Source organism: Malurus melanocephalus, unplaced genomic scaffold (genome assembly GCF_030028575.1).
Source record: "Malurus melanocephalus ecotype Western Australia unplaced genomic scaffold, MMel_1.1 scaffold_611, whole genome shotgun sequence".
Taxonomy (NCBI): domain Eukaryota; kingdom Metazoa; phylum Chordata; class Aves; order Passeriformes; family Maluridae; genus Malurus; species Malurus melanocephalus.
Window position 1 is genome coordinate 302,205 of NW_026623843.1, and position 24,843 is coordinate 327,047.

Sequence of the window (24,843 nt, forward strand, 5' to 3'; positions counted from 1 at the left end):
GGGTGACAAGAGGATGAAGCCAGGCTCTTTTCACAGGCGACAGGTGCAATAGCCATAAACTAAAACGCAACCAGTTCCACCTCAGCACGAGGAGCAGTTTGTTTGCACTGGAACAGTGTGCCCAGGCAGGAGCGTGTCTCTCCGGAGCCATTGCAGAGCCACCCGGACGCGTTCCGGTGTCACCCGGGGCTCCACGGTCCCCTCAGAGCCGGCCATCCCGTGGTGCCGCGCGCGCGCCCCGCGGCCTCACGCGCACCCCGCGCACGCGCACGGCGCGCCCCTCCCTCCCCCGCCCGTCCCCCCGCGCAGGCGCAGTGGCGGTGAAGGCGCGCGCGGCGGGCGTTGTGCGGCAGCGGCGGCGGCGGCGCGGCCATGGCGGGGTCCGCGGGGTCCGGGGGCGGCTCGGCGCGGAAGCGCCTCATGAAAGAGGAGGACATGACCAAAGTGGAGTTCGAGACCAGCGAGGAGGTGGACGTGACGCCCACCTTCGACACCATGGGCCTGCGGGAGGACCTGCTGCGCGGCATCTACGCCTACGGTGGGCGGCGGGGACGGAGGGGGAAGGGGCGAGGGACGCGGGGCTGAGGGGACGAGCGCAGGCCCGGGGGGTTGGGGGCCGCGGCAGGGCCCGGATGTGGGCGCCGCGCCTGCGCCGTGCGGCCGGTCTGTGGCGGGGCCTGCGCTGACCGTGTCCCTTCGCCCCCTTGGCAGGGTTCGAGAAGCCGTCGGCCATCCAGCAGCGAGCCATCAAGCAGATCATCAAGGGCAGGGACGTGATCGCCCAGTGAGTGCGGCCGGRGGGTGCCGGTCACATTGGCTGCAAGCGGGATCGGCCACTGCGGGCCTGGGCTGGTGCTTGGCAGGGTGTGGGGAATAACCTGAGGGTGCTGGGACACTGGGACAGCTCTGGATTTCCCATCCCTGGAAGCGTTCCAGGCTAGGCTGAATGGGGCTCTGAGCAACCCGCTCTAGTGGAAGGTGTCCCTGCCCACGGCAGGCGGGATGGAGCTGGATGTTCTTCAAGTTCCCTTCCAATCCAAACCACTCTGTGGTTTGATGACATGGCAGGCAAAACAGTGAAATTGCCTAACTTGGTGCGATCCTAACAGTTGTTAATGCTAAAGTTTATTAGGTTCAGTCACTGTAAAAAATATGTCTTAAGAAACAAATCATAGCTTAAGAGACAAAGAATGATATGCACTCCACTGAAAAAAAAATACTTTGTCCCTAGTGGGAATTATGAGCCTTGCAAATTTCATTGGCTTGTCTGTCACTTGCTTGGAAAAAGTATATGTGTGACAGATGGCAGAAAGTTAAAATGCTAGGCTAATAAGGAGTAAAGATGCCAGAGCTGGGGACTCTGGAGTGCYCTGTCCCTGATACTGCAGTTCTCAGAGTTGCTTGACAGCAGATCTGGCTCTGATCATAACAAGCCTTTGTTGGCACTGTTGAGTTCTTTGCAATKGAGGGGTGGGAAAGAGCAGAGGGGTGAAATGTGTTTAAATTGCCTGTGCTGTTTGTCCAGACATTCAGAGTGTTCACCAAAGATCTCTTTCTCAGGTCACAGTCAGGAACGGGGAAGACAGCAACATTCTCCATCTCGGTTCTACAATGCCTGGATATACAGGTAATTTCACAGCACGTGCTAAAAATTTTACTAAATCACTGTTCTTCATCATAAAAGCGTGTTAAGACTGAATAAATGAGGCTTAGTATTGAAATCTTTTAATTATGGGCAGTGAAATCTTTTAATTATGTCTGAATCTCAGACAGAATTCTGACTGAAAACTTCGCCAGACTCTACTCTGTAACAATTTAACTGTTAAAGCCAGCCTGGCAAAATAAGTTCAGATAAAGTCGTGTAATCATAAAGTTGGCTTTRACAGCTGACCTGTTTCACCTTTTAGAGTGCTAAATTAATCTCTTWGCAARCAGAATTGTCTTCAGACAGTCCTAATRGCATCATCAGCCTGTCTGAACAATTGACACACATTGCACAGARTCAAACCTGGATTTTTGACTGACATATATTTGCTTTTGTTTTGCATCATGTCCATCCAATAGTTTTGGGGTGCAGCTTGGATGTGTAGGTGCTRTTGAATAAAAGGATGGTTTTCTGTGGGGTGGTATCCTCTTAAGGCTTGGATTGTTGCACATCTATCACTGTCTGGTGACATAAAAATAAAGATTGCTTAGTCTAAATGGAAAGGTCAGCTTTTGCTTAATTTCTACAAAGTTCTYATAATACTTTTCGGAGGTGACACTTAAAAAYATTGTCTTGGAAACCTTGTGCAATGAAAGGTGTGTATCTGAACCAAACAGCAGAATTGAAGGGTTTGAAATTYGTTTCTATTTTGCAGGAAAAGTACACAGGTTTGGTTTTTTTAGCACAGAATTCTGTGATAAATCCTTCAGCTGTGACATTCAGAGTACTGTGAATCCATCATCTCTTGTTTTCTTGGCTCTCTGGGCTGTGATTAACTCCCGTGTGATCCCCTGTTTTAACCAGGTTCGTGAGACCCAGGCCTTGATCCTGGCACCGACTCGGGAGCTGGCTGTGCAGATTCAGAAGGTAGGARCATTTCAATCCCTGTCTGGAAGGCACTGGCAAGGCCTGGGGACAATGCTTTGGTGTTTCCCCAGCAGAGCTCAAAGCACAGATTCCACTTTTTCTCTCTGTTCCTGAGAGAAATAGTAACAAACAATCATCTGAGAGGGGCTGTTTGCTCATCTGCATTAGATTCATTACTTCAGCAGTCTGAGGTTTTGCCCTAACTGAGATTTTAATGCCAGCTCTTCTAAAGCAGTTGTGATCCCTGAGGAACTGAGTTCCCAGTGTTTGAATGCCTGCTGTGGTGAAATCTGGGATAACAGACATTAAAAAAATCCCTCCTAGCTCTTTGTGCTAACACCTCTTTAAAAAAACCACAGCATGATTCCACAGACCTGCAWCTCTTCACAAATGCAGCCTCAGGAGAGTTTCAGTAATTAATTCCTTTCTTTGTGTCCACACAGGGCCTTCTTGCCCTGGGAGACTACATGAACGTGCAGTGCCACGCCTGCATCGGGGGCACCAACGTGGGGGAGGACATCCGCAAACTGGATTATGGGCAGCACGTTGTGGCTGGCACCCCAGGCCGGGTGTTTGGTAAGGAAATTACCACATTTATTGTTACACCAATAATGTAACTTTGTTGTGAAGTATAACAAAGTAGCAACTTATTGCTGTTGCACCTGGAAAAGTCTGGAGAAAAATGTGGGGGGATGATGTTTTTATTTTCTCTGTTTACATTTTGTTGTTCATTGTTGCAGTCACTCTTTATGTGGTGGCTTAGGAAAAAAGAGTGTTTTTAAGGAGAAAATATTACAGTCCCAGAAAATATTTCAGAATCTTTGAGGGGWTAGGAGCCAGGTCTCCATGAATGCCAAAATTAGCTCTACATTTTCTGTGTCCTGGTGGTTGCTCCCTCTGTGTTAAATCAGTTGCAGCTCATACTTTGTGGTTTCACTGCATGAAGTTTCACATTTTCTGCCCCTGGCAGTTATCACAAAGGTAGTGCTGGCTTTAAGCTCACATCTTCTGGGTCTCTGAGAAACACACAGCCCTTACACAAGCTCCTGTCACTGGGAGAATGTGAGCTAATCCCCACAAGTGAAACAAACAAAAATTAGCAGTTGCCAAAATGGGCTGACTCACAAACAGGATTTGTGGATTSTGTTGACATAAAGTTCACCTGGCAGTTTGTGTTTCTCACATCTGTCCTTCCACTAGCGAAATGCCCTGACAGTGATGGGAACAGTATGGGCTCACTTGCTTTCAGTGTATTCTCTTCTCATAAAATGAAATCTTGCAGATATGATTCGTCGCAGAAGTTTAAGAACTCGGGCCATCAAAATGCTGGTTTTGGATGAAGCAGATGAAATGCTCAATAAAGGTAAAACATTTGTCTCCCTTTCACTTGCTGTCTCCTTGCCTCTTTGAGATGATAGGYTGTCCCAGCTGGCAGGCCCACTTCTGAAAACTGTTTTTTACTAAATTAGATGATTATAGCTAATTATAGGCTGTAATGGGTTAAACTACATAATATGCCTTGTCTGATATTGCTGATCCACACATTTATGTATCCCATAGTATAGACCTACTGAATCCTAGATCAGATTGAGAAAGAGGAGGATATTTGGGAGAAAGATGTGCTCACTGTTGTGTGTGGCTTGATTTGCACCRCAGGCTTCAAGGAGCAGATTTATGATGTGTACAGGTACCTGCCTCCRGCCACGCAGGTGGTTCTGATCAGCGCCACTTTGCCCCATGAAATCTTGGAAATGACCAACAAATTCATGACAGACCCCATCCGCATCTTGGTGAAACGGTGAGTGGCTTTTCTTGGGGAGAACAGGAACTCTGAGTCTGTCCAGCCCTGGGCAGTTCACAGTTAAGTGATTTATACGTACACAGAGTCAAGTTCCTTCTCACTATTGCCTGAGCATTTGCAGATGTTGCTCATGTCCTGTTTTCCAGCAGGGATTGACTTGTCTCCCTGACTTTATCCCTGTCCTGTGCTGCTGCTCAGCCTGGCTGCCCCCTCATCCTCCCCATGAATAGCAGTCTGTCCTTGTGGAAATCCCTCTTTCACACTTACCCAATTCCTGGGCTTCCCCAGAGGATTTTTTTATGCCTCCTAGTATAATTTCCTATTATATAGCAGGCCTAAAACCCCTTTAGCAGACTGATCCTGGATGTTCTTGGAGGCGTAGCTTGCATCTGGTGGTGTCACTGGTCCTCAGGAGGAATCTCTCTCTTGCCTGAGCTCTTACACTGCCCATTTGGTACATTCAAGCTTCTTGAGACTTTGTTTATTGAGAAACACCTGGGATGTAAAACTGATGAGAACAGCAATATTCCCCTTTGGAGCTGCCTGGCTGGAGCAGAGCAGTTCCAGTCTCTGCTGAACAGGGAATGTTCAAGGCCCTTCTTAGAACAGAGCTTTCCAAGGACTTCAAAAAACAATTTGGACTTTGTCTGGACCCAGCAGCCCACAGCAGGCAGGGCAGAGGTGTGGTCTGTGGTGAAGCACATCCAGCCCTTCTGACTGCCATTCACCTCCTTTTGCTGTTCTTCCCTGCAGTGATGAGTTGACCCTCGAAGGAATCAAGCAGTTTTTCGTGGCTGTGGAGAGGGAAGAGTGGAAGTTTGACACCTTGTGTGATCTCTATGACACGCTGACCATCACCCAGGCTGTCATCTTCTGTAACACCAAGAGAAAGGTACGGCAGCCATCAGAGGGGTGTGGTACTTCCTGGCTTGGTTAAGAGGTCTGGTTGCTTTCCCATTTGGAAATAGTTCAGTAGGACCATAAGTTAAACCTTTGGAATGTGTCTAATGTAAAGCAACAGAGGCAGACGTGATACAGCTGACAGGAACTGTCTTTTAAGAGTAGGTAAACATGTGCTCAGTCTAATTTCTGATAATTCCTGGAGCAAAACCACACTTTCCTGAATAAATGCTCCTGAATAAATGCTAGTTCCTTTCCTTTCAGGGCTTGTGGAGCACTGTATCATACAGCTGATGCTTTGTAAGGATTGTTTACTTCCCTTAGTTTCAGAGCGCTTGTGGAAGTGTTTCTCAGTCCATACCAGYTCATTTCTGCAAACATTTTGGAGCATCACTGATGTTTGGCTGTGTTTACAGGTCGACTGGCTCACAGAGAAAATGAGGGAAGCCAACTTCACAGTTTCATCCATGCATGGGGACATGCCCCAAAAGGAGAGAGAGTCCATCATGAAAGAATTCAGATCTGGTGCAAGGTAAATGCCCCAAACAGTGTTGCTTACATCAGTGCTACCTCAGGGCAGGGAAACCCATAACCTCTCCTCTCAAAGCTTTGTTCAGTTCAGGTTAGGGAGAACTTTGATTTCCATCTAATCCCCCTGTGATGGTAAAGGGTTGGAAAGCTGCTCCTTTCCAAGGAGGGATGCTCATACTTCCAGGTGTAGAATTAGTCTGTTCTGTTTTATTTTGCTGAAGACATTGGGAGTTTCCACACTTGAAATATATCAAGGAAAAAATATTTGTGCTCCATACTCTTTTTTTAAAGAGCATGGGAGCATTATTCCTTCTGAATGATCCAGGCTGTGCTGGTACTGTCTTGACTGAAGTTTGGTGATAGTGCAAGAGTGCTTTCCATGCAGCAGAAGTGTGGGTGCTGCTGGTGGGCTGTAGTGAGCATGGAAGAATAGGGGATGCTGTATGCTGGAGATTGGGGTTTTCCAGAAAAGTCCTCACTGTGCCTCTCTCTTTGCAGCCGAGTTCTCATCTCCACAGACGTTTGGGCTCGAGGCCTGGACGTGCCTCAGGTGTCACTGATCATTAACTAYGACCTGCCCAACAACAGAGAGCTCTACATCCACAGGTAGGCTCWGCCTTTCCCAGGGCACCGTGCCTGGGGGGCTCTTCCCGAGGTGACTCCATTCCCTGTTCCCTCGTGCCTCCGCAGGATCGGCCGCTCGGGCAGGTACGGCCGGAAAGGTGTGGCCATCAACTTTGTGAAGAACGACGACATTCGCATCCTGCGGGACATCGAGCAGTACTACTCYACYCAGATWGAYGAGATGCCCATGAACGGTGAGTGCYGCCCTCCCTGCTCCMGGGGGAGCTGCYGTGCTGCACCTGAAAGGGAAATGCCACATGCCTGACCCACCTTTTAGGAAGCTGCAGGGACCAGCAATATTGTGCTGTCCTGCTGGGCTGTGGCTTTCAGCAAACTCAGTTCAAACTTTTAATTTTTTCTTTTTTTTTTCTCATTTCAGTTGCTGATCTTATCTGAAGGCCCGTGGTTAGCAGGAAGTTGTACCATTTGGTACCCTCCATAATTCTGTTTTGGACCCACATCCTTTTATCATATTTTTGGTCATAACGTTCTTGAGTTGAACTGCACTTGAGAACTTGTGTAAATATTGTCTGTACTCCCACCCATGTTTTTCAATAAAAAAGGAAGTTTTACCATAACCTGTGCTTAATTACTTTCACCCAGCATAGTACCAGGGAGGRAGTTTTGAGATACTGCCATACTTGGCTAGCATAATGAAAATAAAGATTGGAACACTCCCCATATCTGGGTTCATAAAATACAGGGTTTCCTGTTCTCTGCCCTTTCGTTATTGTTGTGCCATGTCATGTGATGTACTTTTAGTTTCCTTAACTTAACCTTTAAGGATCAGCCATCTACAGGAAAAATCTGTGGCCTGGCCCTAGCCTGCTGTAGGAAAATTGAKTTACAAGATAGCCAGAAATTTCCTGCTGGTTATGTCTGGAGCCAGAAATCACTACACTTGTTGCTCCAGATGAGGATTTTCCCAAGGAACTTGGGCTGGCACTTCCTGAAGTACCAGAAGGAGMAAGTATCCTGTCTTGTCACCTTCTCAACCTCTTTGCTGCTGTACCTTGTTGCATCTTCCCAGTCACCTGTGCTCCAGGGTGATGCTGTACTTTGCCAGCTGTACCATGTASCTTTCCTACCTCCCTCTGCTGTGTCCTGTTCTGAGGCAGGAGTTGGCCAGAGCTTCTCTGCAGGGGTGGGTAAGTTATTGTGTGYTGCTTTTCCTGCTAGATTGGGGTTTTGGCATGTTCAGGGAGGACAGGGGAAACACGGCCCAAATAGACCACAGTGCACAGAACTGGATCAGCTCTTAAAATTCCTTTTCTGAGCAGTAGTGGAATAGCCCAGAGTAGAGAGTTGTCATCTCCTTTATGCCCCTTTGTGTTGTGCCAGTGAAATTCCTCAGTTCCTGTACCAACTCTGTGCACAAACCTGATGTTCTTAACTCGACATAGACAAAAGTTGAGAAATGCTAAGCGCATTCTCCTGGGAATACTCATGGCAAGGGGTTATCCATGGCAGTGGGGCCACTACAGCTTCCTGCCCCCATGTGCCACCAGCAGCAAGGCTGTGCCAGCATTCCCAGTGTGCCCACACACAGACACAGCAGCACCAACCCCCTGCCCCTCCCCGCGGGCACCATGGAGAGCTGTGGGGGAAATCCACCCACAGGCTCTGGATCCCTTCACTAACTGGGTGAGGAGGCTCAGCTCATCCCATATCCAGCCCTGGGATCACCAGCCTGCTCCAGGSACTGGCACCTGGACATGGCCCCCAGCTGCCCTGCAGTCACTGGTTCAGCCCACCCTTGCTTATCCCCACTGGGACAGCCCTCGGTCACTGCCCTCGAGACACAAGGCTGTCCTTAACTGGCCCTTGCAGACTCTCTTTTGCCTCCACAAACAAATGGATCCCAGCTGAACCCCCAGACCCTCCAGTTCAGCCCTCCAGTAGCCTCACACAAAAATAGATGGGTCCAGCCCAGACTCCCAGCCCCTGACCCTGCTAGCTTGCTAAATGCAGCCCACTGTTCGTGGTGACACATCCTCACTCCAGGCTGCTGCCACTCTGAACATGCAGCCCCTGTGACCCCAGGTGTCACTCTAGTCTTGGCATTATGACCTCCCTGCACATGKGCACACAGAATGGAGTCCCCTCTTCCAGAAAAGGGTGAGATTGAGTTAAGAGTGTGGCCAGACATGSTGCCTGTTGCCACATGAGCAGCCCCTTTACCCYCTAAAACCCATTTCCCACACTTGATTGAGTTATCTTGAACCGTCTCTTTATCTTTGATCCCTCCCAAAAGCTCAAGGGGATTTTACATTAATTCTGTAAATTCATGGCAGGAACTCTCCCCCCCACAGACCCTGAAGAAGAGTCCAGATAAAGCCTTGCAACTCCTTGTCCGCATGCAGGGAAGAGTTCTGCTTTTGCAGAGAACAGGAGCAGCCAGGGCCCTGCAAACCCCCTATGACTCGAGTCATTGGATTAGWAAGAGATTAATCACCAAAGCACTGGCTTGTTTGAATAACAGTATTTAATCTGTACAGTTTGAGATATCATAAAATGCGACATTCCTACCTCATCTTCAGCATCATTCCCCTGGAGCTGAGCCCTCACCTGCAGAGGGCAGGTAACCACCACTCCCCAGCAGTTCTTTGCCRTGCAAAAGTCACAGTGCAATTGCTTTAGTCCTAGACAGATGATTTCCCTCACTCGAGAGAGGGGAGACCGATAAAGCTCAAATGTTGATGAAAATTGTTACCATTTAGGAATGCGAAAAACCCAGCTATTGCACACAGCCATTTCCAGCTGAAACTACAGCAGTTAATTATTTAGCTGCCTTTACACTCCACACTGATTTAGGCAAGAATGAAAGTAAAGCCAGTAACAAGATTTCAGAGTGATACAATTGTTGGAGGGCAGAATCTGACAAGCAACTCCACAAGTCAAAAGCGTGCTTAAGAACAGCAGGGATTTTTCCTATACAAGGGAGGGGGGGATGAGCTGGACAGATGTCACCTTCCAGAGACAAGCATGAGAGGAACATCGGCTTCAATAGAAAGCTATGAAGTACAATAGAACAAATCTGTTCATATAATTGTCAGGATAAGTATTTGACATAGTTTATGTAGTAGAATACAATACTTGAACATCTTTTAAAAATAAGCACGGATTTMATTTCATATATACACAACTGATTTTAATCATGTACTGAAAATAAATTACAGGAAATAACTTTAAAATGCAACAGAAGACAAGAGTTTCACAACAAACATTCCCATTGATTTTCCCAAGGGGGTGAGAGATTGCAGTGCTCAAGGCAGGTAAATATCACAAATATATCAAAAAACTTCAAATTGTTGATGCATTCACACATTTACATGAGCCACAAACATTCCTTTACAGGAACTGCACTTAGCTACCACAGAACCAGGTTTTGCCATAAACTACAAAACTTTGATACAAAATCGTATTTATATATTTATATTTCATATACATGCCCTATCTGTGATTTCTTAAAAAATAAAAACTAAACACACTGTACAGACAATCCTAACTCATTGCTTGGTAGCTGTAGGCAACATTTTTGGATGGAATTTCTTCCCCAGTAAAATTAATGGCAATATTATATACATGAAGGCTAAACTGCAGAAAAAGGACAGCTCAGTTCCGATATGCACCTCCCTCGGGACCAGGTCTGCGAGTTCAAGGCAAGACACCCTCTGTGCTGAGCCACTGCCTCCCTGACACCCCAGTTCTGCGTGAGGAACCAACACATGCATCTGTGTAACACTGGTAAAAGGCAAGAAAGCAAGAGACGCGTTGCAATGGAGTGGCTGCTCCGATGGCTCCACCGGCTGCGCACAGAAACTCGCTGGAGCTGGCCAGGGGCGGTGCCGAGCTGGGGACATTTGGTGACAGCACACCTGGCGTGGTTCTGATCGTTACACTTCCCTGAAGTCAGCTCCTGCAGGGGACAGGCTACCCCTGTAAGCCAGAGCCTGCACGGACTCACAACGCTGGGGAAGTTCCCCCCTCCCTCCCCCAAACACGGGGCACCAGGACTGCRGAAAACTGAGCCCCTCCCTCCCACCCCAGCGGGCTCCATGGCACCAGTTTGTCTGAGAAGCTGAGCACTGACAAACTTAACTCTTCCCCGGTGATGGCAGCAATCTGTGAAGCCAATCACACTAAACTACTTCTACAGTTGATTGTAAACTTTGGTTTATTTTTATTTWTTTTTTTTTTTATTATTGAGTTCTCATGGTACAGCAAGCATGTCTAAGATGAGAGGGCAGAGTTGAAGAGGAGACGAACTGTCAGTCTGTCTTTAGTCTGGCATGGTGGGCCACCTGCTCGGTCAGGCCTGCTTTGATAGAGTTTTTTACAGACTGCCTCATATGATCCTCCACCAAATTATCACTCATGGGCTTCAACACCTGTGGAATGAGAAATGAGCAAAAGAAACAAGAAAATGAGGTAACCAAGGAAAATAAAATAGAAAGCCATATAAAGAGATGAGACTTGAAATCACAAAAGAACTTAGAATGATGTAGTCTGACACAAAGTGGCATGAACTGAAAGAGAAATGAATTTTGCTGCTAGAGTAATGAGGTTAAAGCAGTCACATGCTATGGACACAAGTGATACCCCTCCTACACAGCAGTATTTTACTGAATTCAAACCACTTTACAGTTCCTAGAAGATGGATGTGCAATTCCATACCCCATATGCAGCATCAGTCTGGTATGGTTACAGCATTTATGCAGACCGGCCCAGACGGTCCAGCTTATTGTCCTATATGTGTAAGTGTGAACACTTCAGATACAGAAAGAAAGTTAAAAATACTGGCTAGTTTTTCTTCTTGTTATTGTTGGATGAGAGTCGCTGTCGCGGCACTGATGTAAGAGCACGACGAACCGTTCGGCGTCTAAGGACTTCAAAGAGTTTGGAAAACACCTAAAACACGAATTCAGCTGTTAGGAAAAATGGCTCTCACAACACAGCAGWAACTCAATCAAGTTCAGAAAGAAGGCAAAACCTGATTGCCAGTAACTTCTCACCTTCCTGGGATTCCTCTGAAGCAAGGAGGGAAAAGAAAGGCAGAGAATCAGAAAAATCAACAACAAGAATATGCATTTAAATCAGTGACTCAGACAGAACCCGCAGTGCTTTGCATATTACTGGTGATGTGCAGCTCTAAGAGCAACACTGCTGAGGTCTTCTGGAGACCACCYTCCTCCAGCCCACAAATGGCAAGCTCCTGCCAGCATCAGCCAAGCTCTCCCCCTTTCAGGGAAAGTAGCAGCCAAACCAAGCTTTATGTGCTTGGGGTATCAGCAGCAGCTCCAGTAGAACAGGAGAGCCTCAATTTTGATCACCAGTTAGTGGTGTTAACTCAAGATTTAGTTACCAATTTATTTACTGATGGTCATTTTGCTCCAATTATTTTAAATTCRCTTTTTCTGCTCCAGTGTAACTCAAAACCTGACTGTGACCCTCAGCAGGTTGCTCAGATAGATCTGAGTATTGCCTTGGATGAGCCTGGAACACAGGGATTTTTCAGCTATAGAAGCAAGCATCTGTGCACAAGGCTCCAGTTATTTATCTAATGCCTCACAGGACACACTTTAGTCACCCCAGATAAGCTCAGTGCACCCGTTATTTCCAGTAACAACAGCAGTGAAGTGTTTCCCTTCTCCTGGCACTGGACACAGCTAGTCAGAATGCTCCAAAAACTACTGGTCAGGAATTCTCTGCGTTTGCCTTAGTGGCACAGCTGTGTCAACTGAGTTCAGGCAGCACAATCTCTTATTTTCAGAATGGTTTTCTCCTCCAGCTTTGATGCTTTACACTCATGTCTTTCCTTTCAGGAATTTGCCTGTTGAGTATTTCTTGCAAACTGAAGCTGTCAGGACAGCACAAGTCTCCCTGATGGAAGAAACCTGCTGTGTCCCTCCTGCAGCAGCTGCTGAAAGCCATCACCCAGCCAGTTCTCTGCAAGGACTACTGAGCCCTTCAGCATCACACCAGCAGAGGAGGGCAGTGTTTTGCCTCTCCCACTGCACCATCTGGGAGATTTTATCCACCACATCTACATGGCAAGTTYATCTACAAACATACCTTTAAAAACAGAATTCCTTGCTCTGAATAAGGAAATTGAGTTTTGAGGAGTCCCTCCACTCTTTACCATCAAAGCACCTACCGAGTAACCTTCTGCACCTTAAGTAACACTTCTTTGATAATATCCTAAGCTTATTTAACATTCCTTGTGTGCAGCATCTGTTCCTGAAGAGAACAGTCACACTACTGAGCAGATTTTCCCTTTGGCAGCRCTAGCAGTCTCTATTAGGTCTAGACCAGCTTTTCTCACAGCACTGAACAGAAACTGATTTGTCTGCTCAAGACAGCGAGATTTTGCAATAAAAACAGATACCAACCTGTTCCCATATAGCTTCAGCGATCTGATCAATGGCTGTTCCAACTTCTCTGAATTCCCCAGAGTACTTAACGTATGCCCAAGTACAAAACGATATAAGAGCCATCCCCAGCACGAGATTACACAGGGCAGCTATGGAGTTCATGCCAAGGAACCCAGTCAGTCCTGAGATTATGTACATGGCAAACATGACTGCAAATAGAGTGGCAGGGGTACGAGCAGCATAAAAGATGTTTTTGCCATCGTTGTGCTTCACAAAGTTTGCATAGATCTCGTCGATTTCCACTTCCAGTTGCTCCTGGTAGCGCCGGCAGAAYTCCTCCCCTCCCATCTTCTTGACGGAGCGGAACTGCCGGATGGCGCTCTCTCGGAAATCCTGGTGCTTCTGCTCGAGGTCCGATGGGGCAATGTAAGGCTTATCTCCCCCACACACCTATGGGAGCAACCAGAGAGCACAGAATCAGCCCTGAGCATCTCTTGCTGCACAGAAATCACCTGCTCCTCACTCCCCCTCCCCCTGCAGCTCCCTTGGCTCACCCAGGGAAGCAGCCAAAGGAACTCTGGATCRTGGCACGGCAGGAGCCTCACCTGTCCACCCACACACAGACCCACAGCACAGGGCTGAACTCACACTTTCACTCCAGGCAAGCCCAGAAGGACAGGACAACAGCACATGCACATACATCCCTGCTTTTTGCCATATTGAACTCCTCCACATCCAGCAAATTTCCCTGGAAAACGGCTACTAGTCTCTTCCTTCAAACAGTCTCTTCAYATTGCCCAGAGCATGTTAAACACTGGGAGCTACTGTGGGATCAAGAGGCCACCACACAAATAACTGCCATTGTTTTATTACACTCTGTGACACTGCACCTGTTGTTCCTTACATTTCAGATCATTACAGGGACAGTATTTTGGTTATGCACATTCAGCAAAGGAGGGCTTTGGTTCATTAGGACAACTCAGAAGCTGCAGTAAGAACTACCTTTACATAATTGAGTTTTAAATCCAAAGAGTTCCCACTTCTGTTCTTAAAAATAGAAGTTTCAGAGCTGTGTCAGATCAAGAACATCATATGAGACATCTGGATAAAAACTATTCCATAATTTGTGCATATCTCTACAGTGATATAAAAATATACAGTACTGAGGAGCATTACTATGGAAACAAAGTCTGTTTAAAAAAACATCTGTTTCTGTTTATTCCCTGCTCCAAGTTAGAAACCTTACAACTACAGTATCTCAACAACCACTGAAAATTCAAGTTTGGAAGGCAGACTTGACAGTTATTATAAACAACACATTTACTATTTCAAGACATTTTCCAAAATGGAAACAGAGGAGTCCCTTTAAACAAGCAGAACATTCTCCAAACAGCTTGCTAACAAATGGAACTGGCTTGTCTGCCACTAGCATTAGGTCTTACTCTAATTTAAAAACAGAAAGCTTCTTCAGCAATTAAGACCACAATTAACCTAATTAATGGRGAGCTATGTTTATAGCATGGTCTCACACCTACAGGTCTTTCTGGTTGTACAGTTTCACAGTAAGCAGAGTCCTCTTAAGCTTCATGAGACATATAATGGTTTTCAGAATTTCCTATGAAAAAGTCTTGCATACTTCTATGTTGAAGTATGAAATCCATGCAGTCATTCAGCTCAGAATGATATAAATCACTGTCTTCAGGAGGCCTGTATTTGCATGCAGGTGTTTAGGGAATGTTGTGCTCTCATACCTGCTCCATGCCTTTGCTGTACGAGTCTTTTGCTCCTGCCACAGCAGCAAGATTGTTCGCCTCAGCTGTTGCCTGGAAAACATGGAGCATCCTGTGTCATCACAGCATTGACAGGTTACACACAGCATTACACTCCCAACATACCCACAAAACCTCCAGAGCTTCTGGAGGAAAAGGCCACACAAAAACAAGTGAACAATACATTAAAACATATCGCTGCCTTTCTTCAGCTTTTTAGCACAGCTGCAAACAAACCTCAACTTGCTCCTACAGGCTTTTCATCATGAATTTCATAATTCAGTATCTTCTGAATGCTCTGCTGTTAATAAGCACATCAGGGTCACAAAACTACTACATATTAATCCTGGTACATCACTACTTGGGAGGAAAGAAGGCAGCTGGTATTATTTCTGCATTATAGATGTACAGTTTTGGTGTCAACCGTAATTTTCAATTTTGTCAAGAATTTAAGACTTATTTTCATCCTGTGTCATGTCAGGGATCATTATTGTAGTTAAAGCTGCAAGATGGCATTTTCTGTATCTCCCAGCCAAACAGCAAATTACAGGAAACTCATAATTAGAAACTAAAGCAGCTAAAAAACCCAACCAACCAGAAAACCCAAACTGTTTGATTTAATTTCATTTGGTTTTCAAAACTGAGGCAAGAGTACCCAATCATCACAGTTCAGATGGCTTTCAAAGTACAGAGGTCCTTCAAGAACTAYAGCTGTGTGGGGGAGTTTCAGGTCCACAGCAGTCATGATTCTTCAATTGCAAAGAATTTATGAAGTACACATCATCTAATCACATTTGAAAGAAAAATAAAATACCTGCAGCATAGATTTCGGATGAGGTAGCTCCTCTCCTTGATAGATTTTAATGTAAGCCTAAATGGGAGAAAAAAAGAAAGTTTCTTTTTCTAAATATTTATGATTAAGGAGAATGRGAAATGAAGGATGATACAAAGACAGAGAGCTCAGATTATTTCTTGGTGATAGTGCTAAATATTAAATTATGCTATTTTCTTCATACAGGTCTGGCATTTTTTCCCCTTCACTTTCCTGTGCCAGAAAGGCAGCAGAGCACCCTGAGGAGAAATCACCACTGTCTCAAGAAGTGACAGGTTTGTCAGCAGGTTTCTGCTCCCTCAAATATGTAAGATCTTTGATAAACAGGGAAATCTTCACCCATAACRAAAGAGTGGAGATGACTATCCCAGCCTTTTTGGCAAGAGGTCTACCCCAGTGCTGGGAGAACCAATACTTAGATTTCCCCACATGCCTTGATCTACTGAAGTGTAGGAGGAAAAAAAACAAGGCACTTAATGCAGACAGAGCAGAGCAGACAGAACACTTCCAGAAGCTAAGCAGGCAGCCTATCCCTCTACCCCACCCCACCTATCCTCAGGTGGCCTTTCTTTCTCCAGAGGGCTGCAAGAGAACACTCATTTGACTTCTCCAGCCCACAGGGTGGCCCATGGCCCAGCTCTGGGGACAGGTAAATGGGGCACAGCAGGCAGAGCAGCCATCCCAGTGCTTTGGACAAGCTGTGCAAGCTGCACCAGCAAAGCCTCAGCCCCTTGAGGGGGTTGTGTCTCACTCTTCTTCACACTACTACTGCCTTCCTCCCTGCCTCATCTACAGCCCTCAGACCCTACAACCCTTTTGCCCTAAGAGAGGAGAGAACAAGGTTATCGGGGTCTCCATGTACTCAATGCTCTAGGTTGTAGAACAACCTACAAAAACATATAGAGTTATACAGGACTCCATTCCCTTGACACCCTCCTTGCTTCTGCAGCTATTTCCTCCAAGAAAAAGCCCTACAGTTTCCAACTCAGACCTCACAAKCTCAGCTTCAGATGCACAGTCCCAAGGGAGCAGTCCTCTTTAGTTACATAAGCGTAGCATTTCTGCAGCACCCCAAAGGAATGCTCCCAGACTGGATAGGGGATGTCAATCAGGCAGCTTTCCAGTAGRGGTTTTACACTGGGATTTTAGGATGCAGTCCTTTTTGAACTGCTGCTGAACAGGCACTCCCTGCACCATACCTGACTGGGTCCTACTAAAGAAACTGGAGCAAAAAGCAGCGTGCTGCCATGTAAACAGAAACACTGAACCTCTGAGCTCCAGTGTTGATTTTATGCTTGTCAGAACAGCCATCACTTCTGCMTCCCATACCATGAAAAAGTTACTTCGTTTCACAAGTGAAGTTGGATGAGTTCTGGACTCAGACTCCTTCATTGCAATTTGTTTCTTAATATCAGCCTAACCATTCTACCCCAAAAGCAGCAATGCAAAATTCCTGTCTTTAGGAGGCATCATTCYTACCAAGCCAACTGTCTCAAGTCAYTCCAATTCCAAGAAAAAAARGCTACACACACCAGACCAATCCCTGATGATGTAGAGATTATGTTATCACATTTCTGCTGGTGTCACCACAATACCAAAAAAGCTCAAGACTAACAGCTGTGAGTATCACACATAAATATTTCAGAGCATAGTGGTGCAACACATGCAAGTGTTTAGAAAGCACCTTCCCTGCATGTTAAAAATCCAGAGGGGACTATCTTAAATTCACTGCATACCCAGCATTTTAAAAGCTGGTTTACTACTGTAAAAGCTACATGAAACCTAATTTAATTTGGAAAAAAAAAGCAAAACAAAGCAAAAAATAAGCAAGTAGAATTTAAAAGTAGGAAAAAATATCTACTATAGTTTGAGCTATTTCAGCCTATTCACAGAGAAGAAAATAAAAACTACCAACCCACAAATTTTGTTAATAGCAGCTTGCTAAGAGCTGTACTGTTAGGAAGTAGTGTGCCAGTTCTGGAAAGTCAGAGCAATGAAATGAAAATAAAAGGAGCTGATCAGTAAGTGTCAGCCTAGATATCCTATCTTCTCTGGGAACAACACAGCCTAAAATTAGAATGCTGTCKTTTAAGCTATTAACAGAAATAATTAGTATGAGTTTGCTTACCTTGAAGTATTCTACAAGATCTCTACAGGTCACCTTGGATCCACTAATCTCTTTTTCTACCAAGTTTTCAGGGGCAAGCAGTAATGGTACCAAATTCCGCAGTTCATTCTTAAAATCCTCATCTATATCTAGTAAAATTCAATCAATTTCAGGAAAAAAAAATGGTTAGTTTTCAATCTTGTATTTCCTAAAGAAACAGTAATAGCCCATGATTCTTCAAAATCCAAAATGTCACAGCTCTGAACTGCATTTTTAAGGTATATAAAGGTTTACACACATAATATAGCTTTAGTAAGTTCTACCTACTCTTAATCTACCAATCTTAACTTCAGACTGGGAGAACATGGTTCTGTTGTACTTTGAATATTCAAAGTGCATTTCCCCAATTACACCAACATCTTGCACAATGACCCCACAGGTCTGTGCCCTCAGGTTGGCATCCCACCATTSCAACTCACTTTTATAGCCTTTGCCACTCTGATGCATTTGCTCTGTTGGAGGAATCCTGACTGCCTCTCATGCTCAGCAGCAGAACCCTACAGCTTTTATTTCAGCCATTTTGCAGCTGACCTGTGGTTCAGCCAGTTCTTAGAGAAAAGCCTTTCAAGAAAGTAAAGTCTTTAATGTTTCGAATTCTCCCCTCTGGAGCTCTCAGTTATCTTTGGAATCTCTTCTTAATGACCTTTAAGCATGCCTCAAGTTATCAGATTACAATGAACAGCTAGACAAAAAGAAATCCATTCCCTCTGCCTGCTTAATTCCCCTGCCTCTAARCCACTACAAAGAGCACACAATGCACATTTCTAAATTCTGCAGTTTCACCTTTTAGCCTTATATTTTCCAGTCAGGCATTTCAATAGCCAACCATTACAGTGCTTAACCTCTATCATAAAAGAAAACAAACTCCGTGATCTRAATCAAGAAACACAAAATGAAAAGTTTCCTACCATTCAATCTCCCATCAAAATTTGGATTTGTTGCAACTTTAAGACCAGGGTGGGGCAACAGGAAACACCCAAGATTACTGAAACAGGAGTGAATATGCTTCCTTACATTCTGTAGCTCTTCATGCTGGTTTTGCTTTACCTGAAGGAAAAAAAGGTAGTAAGAACTGCTACCAGTGTTGCAGTAGTGCAATCAAGATTAAACATGAACTTCAAAGCAGCTAAGAGCACAAAAGTGTGTTTAAGGTTTTTTTTCCTGAACCTGATAATGGCAACTTTGCACACATATGTATTTTATGTTTATTTTATATTTTACACATACACACAAATGTATTTTATGAGCACAACAAGCCAGCTCATGGTGCATCATTGCCTTGACAGTAAGGTGTCACTTAGAAAATCAGAATAGGACTGCTGGAGATAACTTACCTGCAATCTTTTCTCTAGGAACTTTTTTCCTCCTTCCAAGCCATATGGATGCTCATAAGGATAACTCCAATCTCTAATTAAGAACATTAATGTCTGTAACAGGAAGAACAACAGCAGTGAATGGCTTGATCATTCCTAAGGGCAAAAATTCTATCACATGTGTGATTATTTTAAGAAACTGGCTGCTCTAAAACTAAATATATTACAGATCACAAGAAGGATACTATATTTCTTGGTATATTTGGCTGCTCTAAATGAAGCAGCCTTGTAGTTCTGTGGTGGAAGTGCTTGTTTAAAAAAAACAACCAAACAAAAAACACACCACCAAACAGGACCTTTTCTTGAACMACCCACTACCAGCAAAGATCAATTCTATCTCAGAATAATAAATAAGAAGACAGCATAAAATTTTTCTCCTTAACACCTGAAGTTCACCTCACGTTTTGATTCCTTTTATGCCTTATAACTCAAGCACAAAGCCATACTTGCCCAAAATGTGATCCTCTTCAGCCTTTTTCCATTGGGTTTTTGCCAAGCAATGTGGCAACAGYGGAGGAAAATTAGTCTTGCAAAGAACTGGCTAGCTTCAGCCCAACTAATTTATCTTCAGAAATCACCCTGAGCTCATTTTCTACACCTCCAATTGCTTAAATCCATTTAATACATAGTTACCTGAAACGGCTTTTGGTAAATTTCTTCCATAGCTAGTCTTCCATATTCTGTAAACAACTGAGAGAAAGAACAGTGTAAGGCTGTGCCACACATAGAATATTTTACAGTAGAAAAATGTGGTTTATCATGTCACTAAAAAATAAAAGCATTCAATCTTAAATCCTACTATAGGTCAAAAATAACAAATAAACCTCAATAATGAGTATATCAACCCTCAGTAAGATTCAGGTAGGAGACATGGATTCCACTGGCTTCACAGTGCCATTTCTAMACTGTCAACTCACTGCAGCTTTAAGTGGGTGGCTTGTGGGCTATTCTCAGGAAAAGCTGGCTGGATCCCTCACCAAGCCAGCTTCCAACACTTGCTTCTTAGGCTAAGGAGGTAAGCCTGTCTAATATTTGCCCCTTACTTGCCACAAAAGGTTTATTCCTGGAAATCCCAGGGAACTTGGCTCCAGCCAATGGATCAGACATTTAAATACAAGCCAAGTTTAGAGCTTCTCAGAGCCCTGACCTTAACTAATAATTGTTCCTTCCCKCCAGTATAAAGGCAAGTGTCAGCTGTCTTCCTCTCACTGCTTTCATCATCTTTAATACCTGCAGCAGCATTCCTCACCAGCCTAAGGGGCCAAACCAGCACAAGAACAGGAATTATGGACTGTGCTGCTGTTTGAGAGATCAATACCAGCAGGGGTTGATCCAGACCAGCCTCCTCACAGATCTTAGAGGTGATGGAAGCACACCAGAGTTCTCCAGTACCAGGCAGTCATTGTTCTGCATTAAACTAACTCCTGGAGCATCTCAGATAAATTACAGCTCAAAGGACATTTCCTGTGTGGATCACAAGAGCACTTGAGAACTTACAAGACTGATTTAACAAAATTTAACTTCCAAGCCCTTGTCACCCTGAGCAAAAGCAGCTGTGAAGCAGCCAATCACCCATGTGACTTTGGCTTCTCTGACCCAAACTCTTTACCTCATTCACTTCCCTGCTCAATGAAAAAAAGCAGTTGGAGACTAACAGTGTTTCAGARCTTCATAAATTCCTGTTAAACCAGAAATCTGGAATTTCCTTCCTTCAGATTACGACTCCTTGCTGCACTTTAAATGCATGGGTGTCCCTTACCCAGTGCTTGTATTTATCATCCTTCTCTCCCTTCCCTCAAATCTCACCCTCCAGTATAACAAAAATTGTTTTATTCAGATTACACCAAGGCTGTTAAAGGACCAAAGTCTCCAGGAAAGCCTGGCTTTCAAATAATTACCTATGGATTTTTTTTTGTTTTCAATGTTTGCTTGGTTTCTTTGGAGGTGTGGGCCCACAAGACCACATTTAGTTAGAGCTCTTCCACACCCAGCATTGGCAGCCAGTTTTTTGTAGCACTGAAGACACACAGAACAGTTTCAAGCTGTGCCAAGGTCATGGCCTTGGCAATTGGTAATACACAAGCAAGTCCCTAAAGCTACAGGTTTTAAGTTAAGGAGATAAGGCTCTTGCAGCATTCACATGAAGCCAAAATTCAGTGGCATTTGACCACAATGTTCCATTAGAGGATAAAAAGCCCATGGTGAAGAGAGGACAGCTTTTTCCTMCTTTTATTTCTAAGCAGAAATAAAGCTCTCCTGAAGTTTCCCAGCTAAAAAAACAGAGATGGCTTCTGGGCAGAAGACTCTTTCTGCCCTGACCCAAGCTCCCACACTTCATAACAAACTGGTTATGAAATACTATCCATTTTCCTATTTTAGGAAAAAAAGGGGAACACTGGCATTTCACCATTAAGTGTTTCCATAAATCATTTGCCTTTCTCATTTTTTCAGGAATTTCAGAATTTGCAATACAGAGAACAGACTTTATAAGAATTAGCCAGAATAGAAGCCTGTACTATTTTACCTATACACTGGCACAGTAGAAGCATCATGGAGTTGATGCAAACACAGCTTTTACAGACAGTACCAGTTTTAGTATCAGGTCAGCTTCTGTGTTTTAGATGAARTAGAAAATAGCTCTCAAGTCAGTTCCATGAGTAGTAACTTCTAGAGCATTGTCAAGATATCAGTTCAGAAGCAACTGAACATAAATCCTACCTGTAAATGTTGAAGGTCATCTTCCTGAATATTCTGAGACAAGTTGTATACCTACAAGAGACASAGAATTACAGTGTCACATGAAACCATTGTTTTACATTCATACRGTCTCTTTTACACACCTTGAGTATTTTTGCTACCTCCAGAAAAGGTGTAACTACCTAAAAGTCAACAACTAGCAAGGTGTCACAGAACCCATCTCAAACAAACATCACCTCCTCTTTCAAAAACAATCCACCAGAGCCAACTCCACAGCACAGAAGTGATGCTCTACATACTCCTGTTCCMTTTATGTTGTAGCATATCTGAAGAAAGTCACTTGTCACCYCTCAAAAACCTGCTTGCTTTTGGCAYTTTTAAGTCAGAAGCTTAGAAGTGGTTTTGGGTACAGCACAATTGTCAGGAGTTTGACACTTTAACAGAAGCAGCATTTTTAAGTTTAGCTGATGACAGTGTAATGTCACCCCAARCTGTATCTAAAGCCTGAACAAAGATTCTGTAACACATCTGTAAAGAAGTAGCTGCTACGTTGAAATCTTTGTGGGGGAGGGGATTCCCCAGTTCTGTCAGCAATTTAACTCAGCCTGGCCTTGCATAACCTCAATTCCACCAAGAAACTTGGATAGTTTATGSACTACACTGAAAACAAGRCMAAGWATGAAATTTTAAATCAGAGCTGRAGGAAGATAYGCAGGTGAACTATCCCAAGTGTGGCTCAAGAGACATTCTCTGCATGTTCAGGACAGARGGTTCTGCCCTTATTTGCCAGCACAGATGTTCTCACCTGGACAGAGCTCGTCATGGTGCTCAGYGCAAAAACCGTAGCACAGTCTTTGATAGTGGATTGGCTATCAAAGGCACCTTGGGTATCCATGAGTAGTACAGCAACCTGGAGAGGTTGAAACAACAGCAGTTAACTAAATCATGAACATTTTCATGCTCCAGGCCACTGGGGTAAGTTCTGTTTCAAGCAGAGCAGTCTCTGCCCCTGTGCCTACTGATAAAACCTCAGTCAGCTCCTTGCACAYGTGACAATGCACACCCAGAGCTGAGTAAGCAGCAGCAGAGAGCCCTGTCAGCAGCTTTAAGTCCCTGGCCTTGCCTAGTTACCTTCTCCCACAGAAATAGCCCTCCTTGGCCCAGTGAGGGTGCACTGCAGATTAACTGGCAGCTCTCCTTCACTGGAAGAACTTCAGTCTCAGCTGCAGAGTTCATCGGAGCTGAGAGTACGATGGTTACTTATAAATACAGATATATGTATATCTTAAAATAATTACTTTCAGCAGAAAACAAGATAATTGATAGACTATCTGCTGGAATGATAAGGAAGGAGCTGRTATTAATTAAAAAGTTAATCAGTCCAACTCCCACCTTTAGGATCTACTACAATCCCTTCTCTTTCCCACTGACAAGCAAGAACAAGTGAGTGATTCTTTCCCAAAGCATAAGCAGATCCACACAACATAACTGTTTTTTACCAGAGAAACATTTGGTTAGCTGTGAAATTTGTTAAAACCTCCTGCACGTCACTAAGCCGTTACTTTTAAGATCCAGGTCCCACAGACTGGACATAAGATGTTTCCTTTGCAAATGCAAAGGGTATGAAATTTAAATAACYTAGAACTGATGGTTCAGAACACAAATAGTTCAAGATCACCACCATTATTGTGGAATAAATATYTATTAATTACATTAACACTTTGTTTCAGAGTAAACACCTCCAATTAAACTTTGCAGTTAAACTGAYTWWKKWKTSAMWMMWWARTCAAATTAGTTATTTTTTTCCYACTGTTAGACTYAGTCCTTTTTGACAGWCTACMTGTTAAAATTAYATGGAAGGACCAGCTTCCAGATAYTGAAGTACTTACAGCYATGCASTACATTTCACCAGAACACAGCTAAAAGCTAGAACATATTCTCACCCTTCAAAGAACAGTATTTGYTAGAGCTTTTCACCACAGCATTTGTCTGTAGATGGCATTTACAGCCATTACAGTTTTACAACATTCACAGGATAACCCACCCATCAGCCTGGCAGGAGCAGACTTTGCCAAAACAAAGTACTCTCAGAATGAGACTATTGTTGAATTTTTTGGATCTTTTGGGCAACAGAATCAATCTCCATCCTTACACTGATACAGAGTTTCCAGATATGTGACACAGATACTCAGKGCAAAGGAAAGCAACCAATGCTCCAAGTGCCACAATGAAACCCATGACATTAACGGTGTAGGCAAAGTCCCTACATACACCCATTTAAGTTTTAGAAYCATAAAAGCTATTTAGGCTGAMAGGGACTTTTAAAGATCATCTTTTTACCATAGGCAGGGGCACTTTCCATTAGAGCAGGTTGATCAGAGCCCCACTGAACCTCACTGGGAACACTTCCCAGAATGGGCATCCATAGCCTCTCTGTTACAAAAAATACAAAAACCACCAAACCAAAAAACAAATCACCAACCCACCACACCACCAAAATGACCACCCCCACCACACAACCAAACCAAAAACCCACACCACCCCCAAGAGAGACCTTGAGAAAATCAAGGTAAGTCAAGCACTCACCTTTGTTCCATTAGGTTTATCAATTACAAACACTTCACTCCAAATCTGAATGCCAGTGGTTTCCCGTTCACATCCACCTCTCCATGTAAACCCGGTCAATGGCTCRGTGTTTCCACCTATCCAGCTAGGAGACTTCTACAAAACAAAATTAAAAACTTATGTAAAACCAAGGAGGAGATTTCTATTCCTTTTTAACACGYTTCAGCAGACTTCCATGTTGTTATTACATTTTCCTCAGATACAGCTGACAACACTACACAAAATATTAAAACACAATGCTACTCTGTTGTGTTTCAAAGATCATTCCCAAAGTAGCATCACTCCATTTCAGTGGCTGCACAACTTTTCAGTCAYRGAARAGTAAATGTGCACAGTTTTTGAGCKTCAAGCACTCAGAGCTATTGAGAACAGCACAGWTTTGTCCACCAGTTCCACTCAGGATTCACGCTCTTCTCCCACAGTTGAGAAAGCACAACTGAAACMCAACAGTATGTATTTTAACTTAGAAACAGTTAAAACTCTGCAGGGGACAAAATACCTGATTTTAACTCAATCCTCTTCCTTCCCCCTCACTAACAGCTGGCTAAGCATTTGAGTCCCTGCACTAACAGAAGGCA

At 44.2% G+C, this 24,843-nt stretch overlaps 2 protein-coding genes across 7 annotated transcripts in view; one reads left to right on the forward strand and one right to left on the reverse strand.

The window, feature by feature from the left end:
- Positions 1-326: 326 nt before the first annotated feature.
- EIF4A3 (eukaryotic translation initiation factor 4A3) lies at positions 327-7,026 on the forward strand. The gene is made up of 12 exons (XM_057383152.1): positions 327-538; positions 712-784; positions 1,561-1,627; positions 2,510-2,572; positions 3,016-3,148; positions 3,855-3,935; positions 4,229-4,370; positions 5,127-5,265; positions 5,690-5,805; positions 6,303-6,410; positions 6,495-6,622; positions 6,808-7,026. Exons 1-12 carry the CDS (start codon positions 373-375, stop codon positions 6,822-6,824), a joined length of 1,233 nt encoding a protein of 410 aa, XP_057239135.1. The 5' UTR covers positions 327-372; the 3' UTR covers positions 6,825-7,026.
- A 1,871-nt stretch (positions 7,027-8,897) lies between these two features.
- The window catches only part of ATL2 (atlastin GTPase 2), a 49,328-nt gene continuing 33,382 nt past the window's right edge, over positions 8,898-24,843 (reverse strand). For 5 of the 6 annotated variants that reach the window (XM_057383159.1, XM_057383156.1, XM_057383162.1 and 2 more), the window contains 11 exons: positions 24,227-24,361; positions 22,446-22,550; positions 21,662-21,712; positions 19,577-19,633; positions 18,905-18,997; positions 18,479-18,617; positions 17,532-17,659; positions 15,386-15,442; positions 14,554-14,625; positions 12,821-13,252; positions 8,898-10,819 (listed from right to left, as the gene is read on the reverse strand). In XM_057383159.1, the coding sequence (XP_057239142.1) occupies positions 10,700-10,819; positions 12,821-13,252; positions 14,554-14,625; positions 15,386-15,442; positions 17,532-17,659; positions 18,479-18,617; positions 18,905-18,997; positions 19,577-19,633; positions 21,662-21,712; positions 22,446-22,550; positions 24,227-24,361 (1,389 nt within the window). In that variant the 3' untranslated portion in view covers positions 8,898-10,699. Of the gene's footprint in view, positions 11,340-12,820; positions 13,253-14,553; positions 14,626-15,385; positions 15,443-17,531; positions 17,660-18,478; positions 18,618-18,904; positions 18,998-19,576; positions 19,634-21,661; positions 21,713-22,445; positions 22,551-24,226; positions 24,362-24,843 lie in introns of all 6 variants that reach the window. The other variant, XM_057383158.1, reaches the window with a different exon arrangement.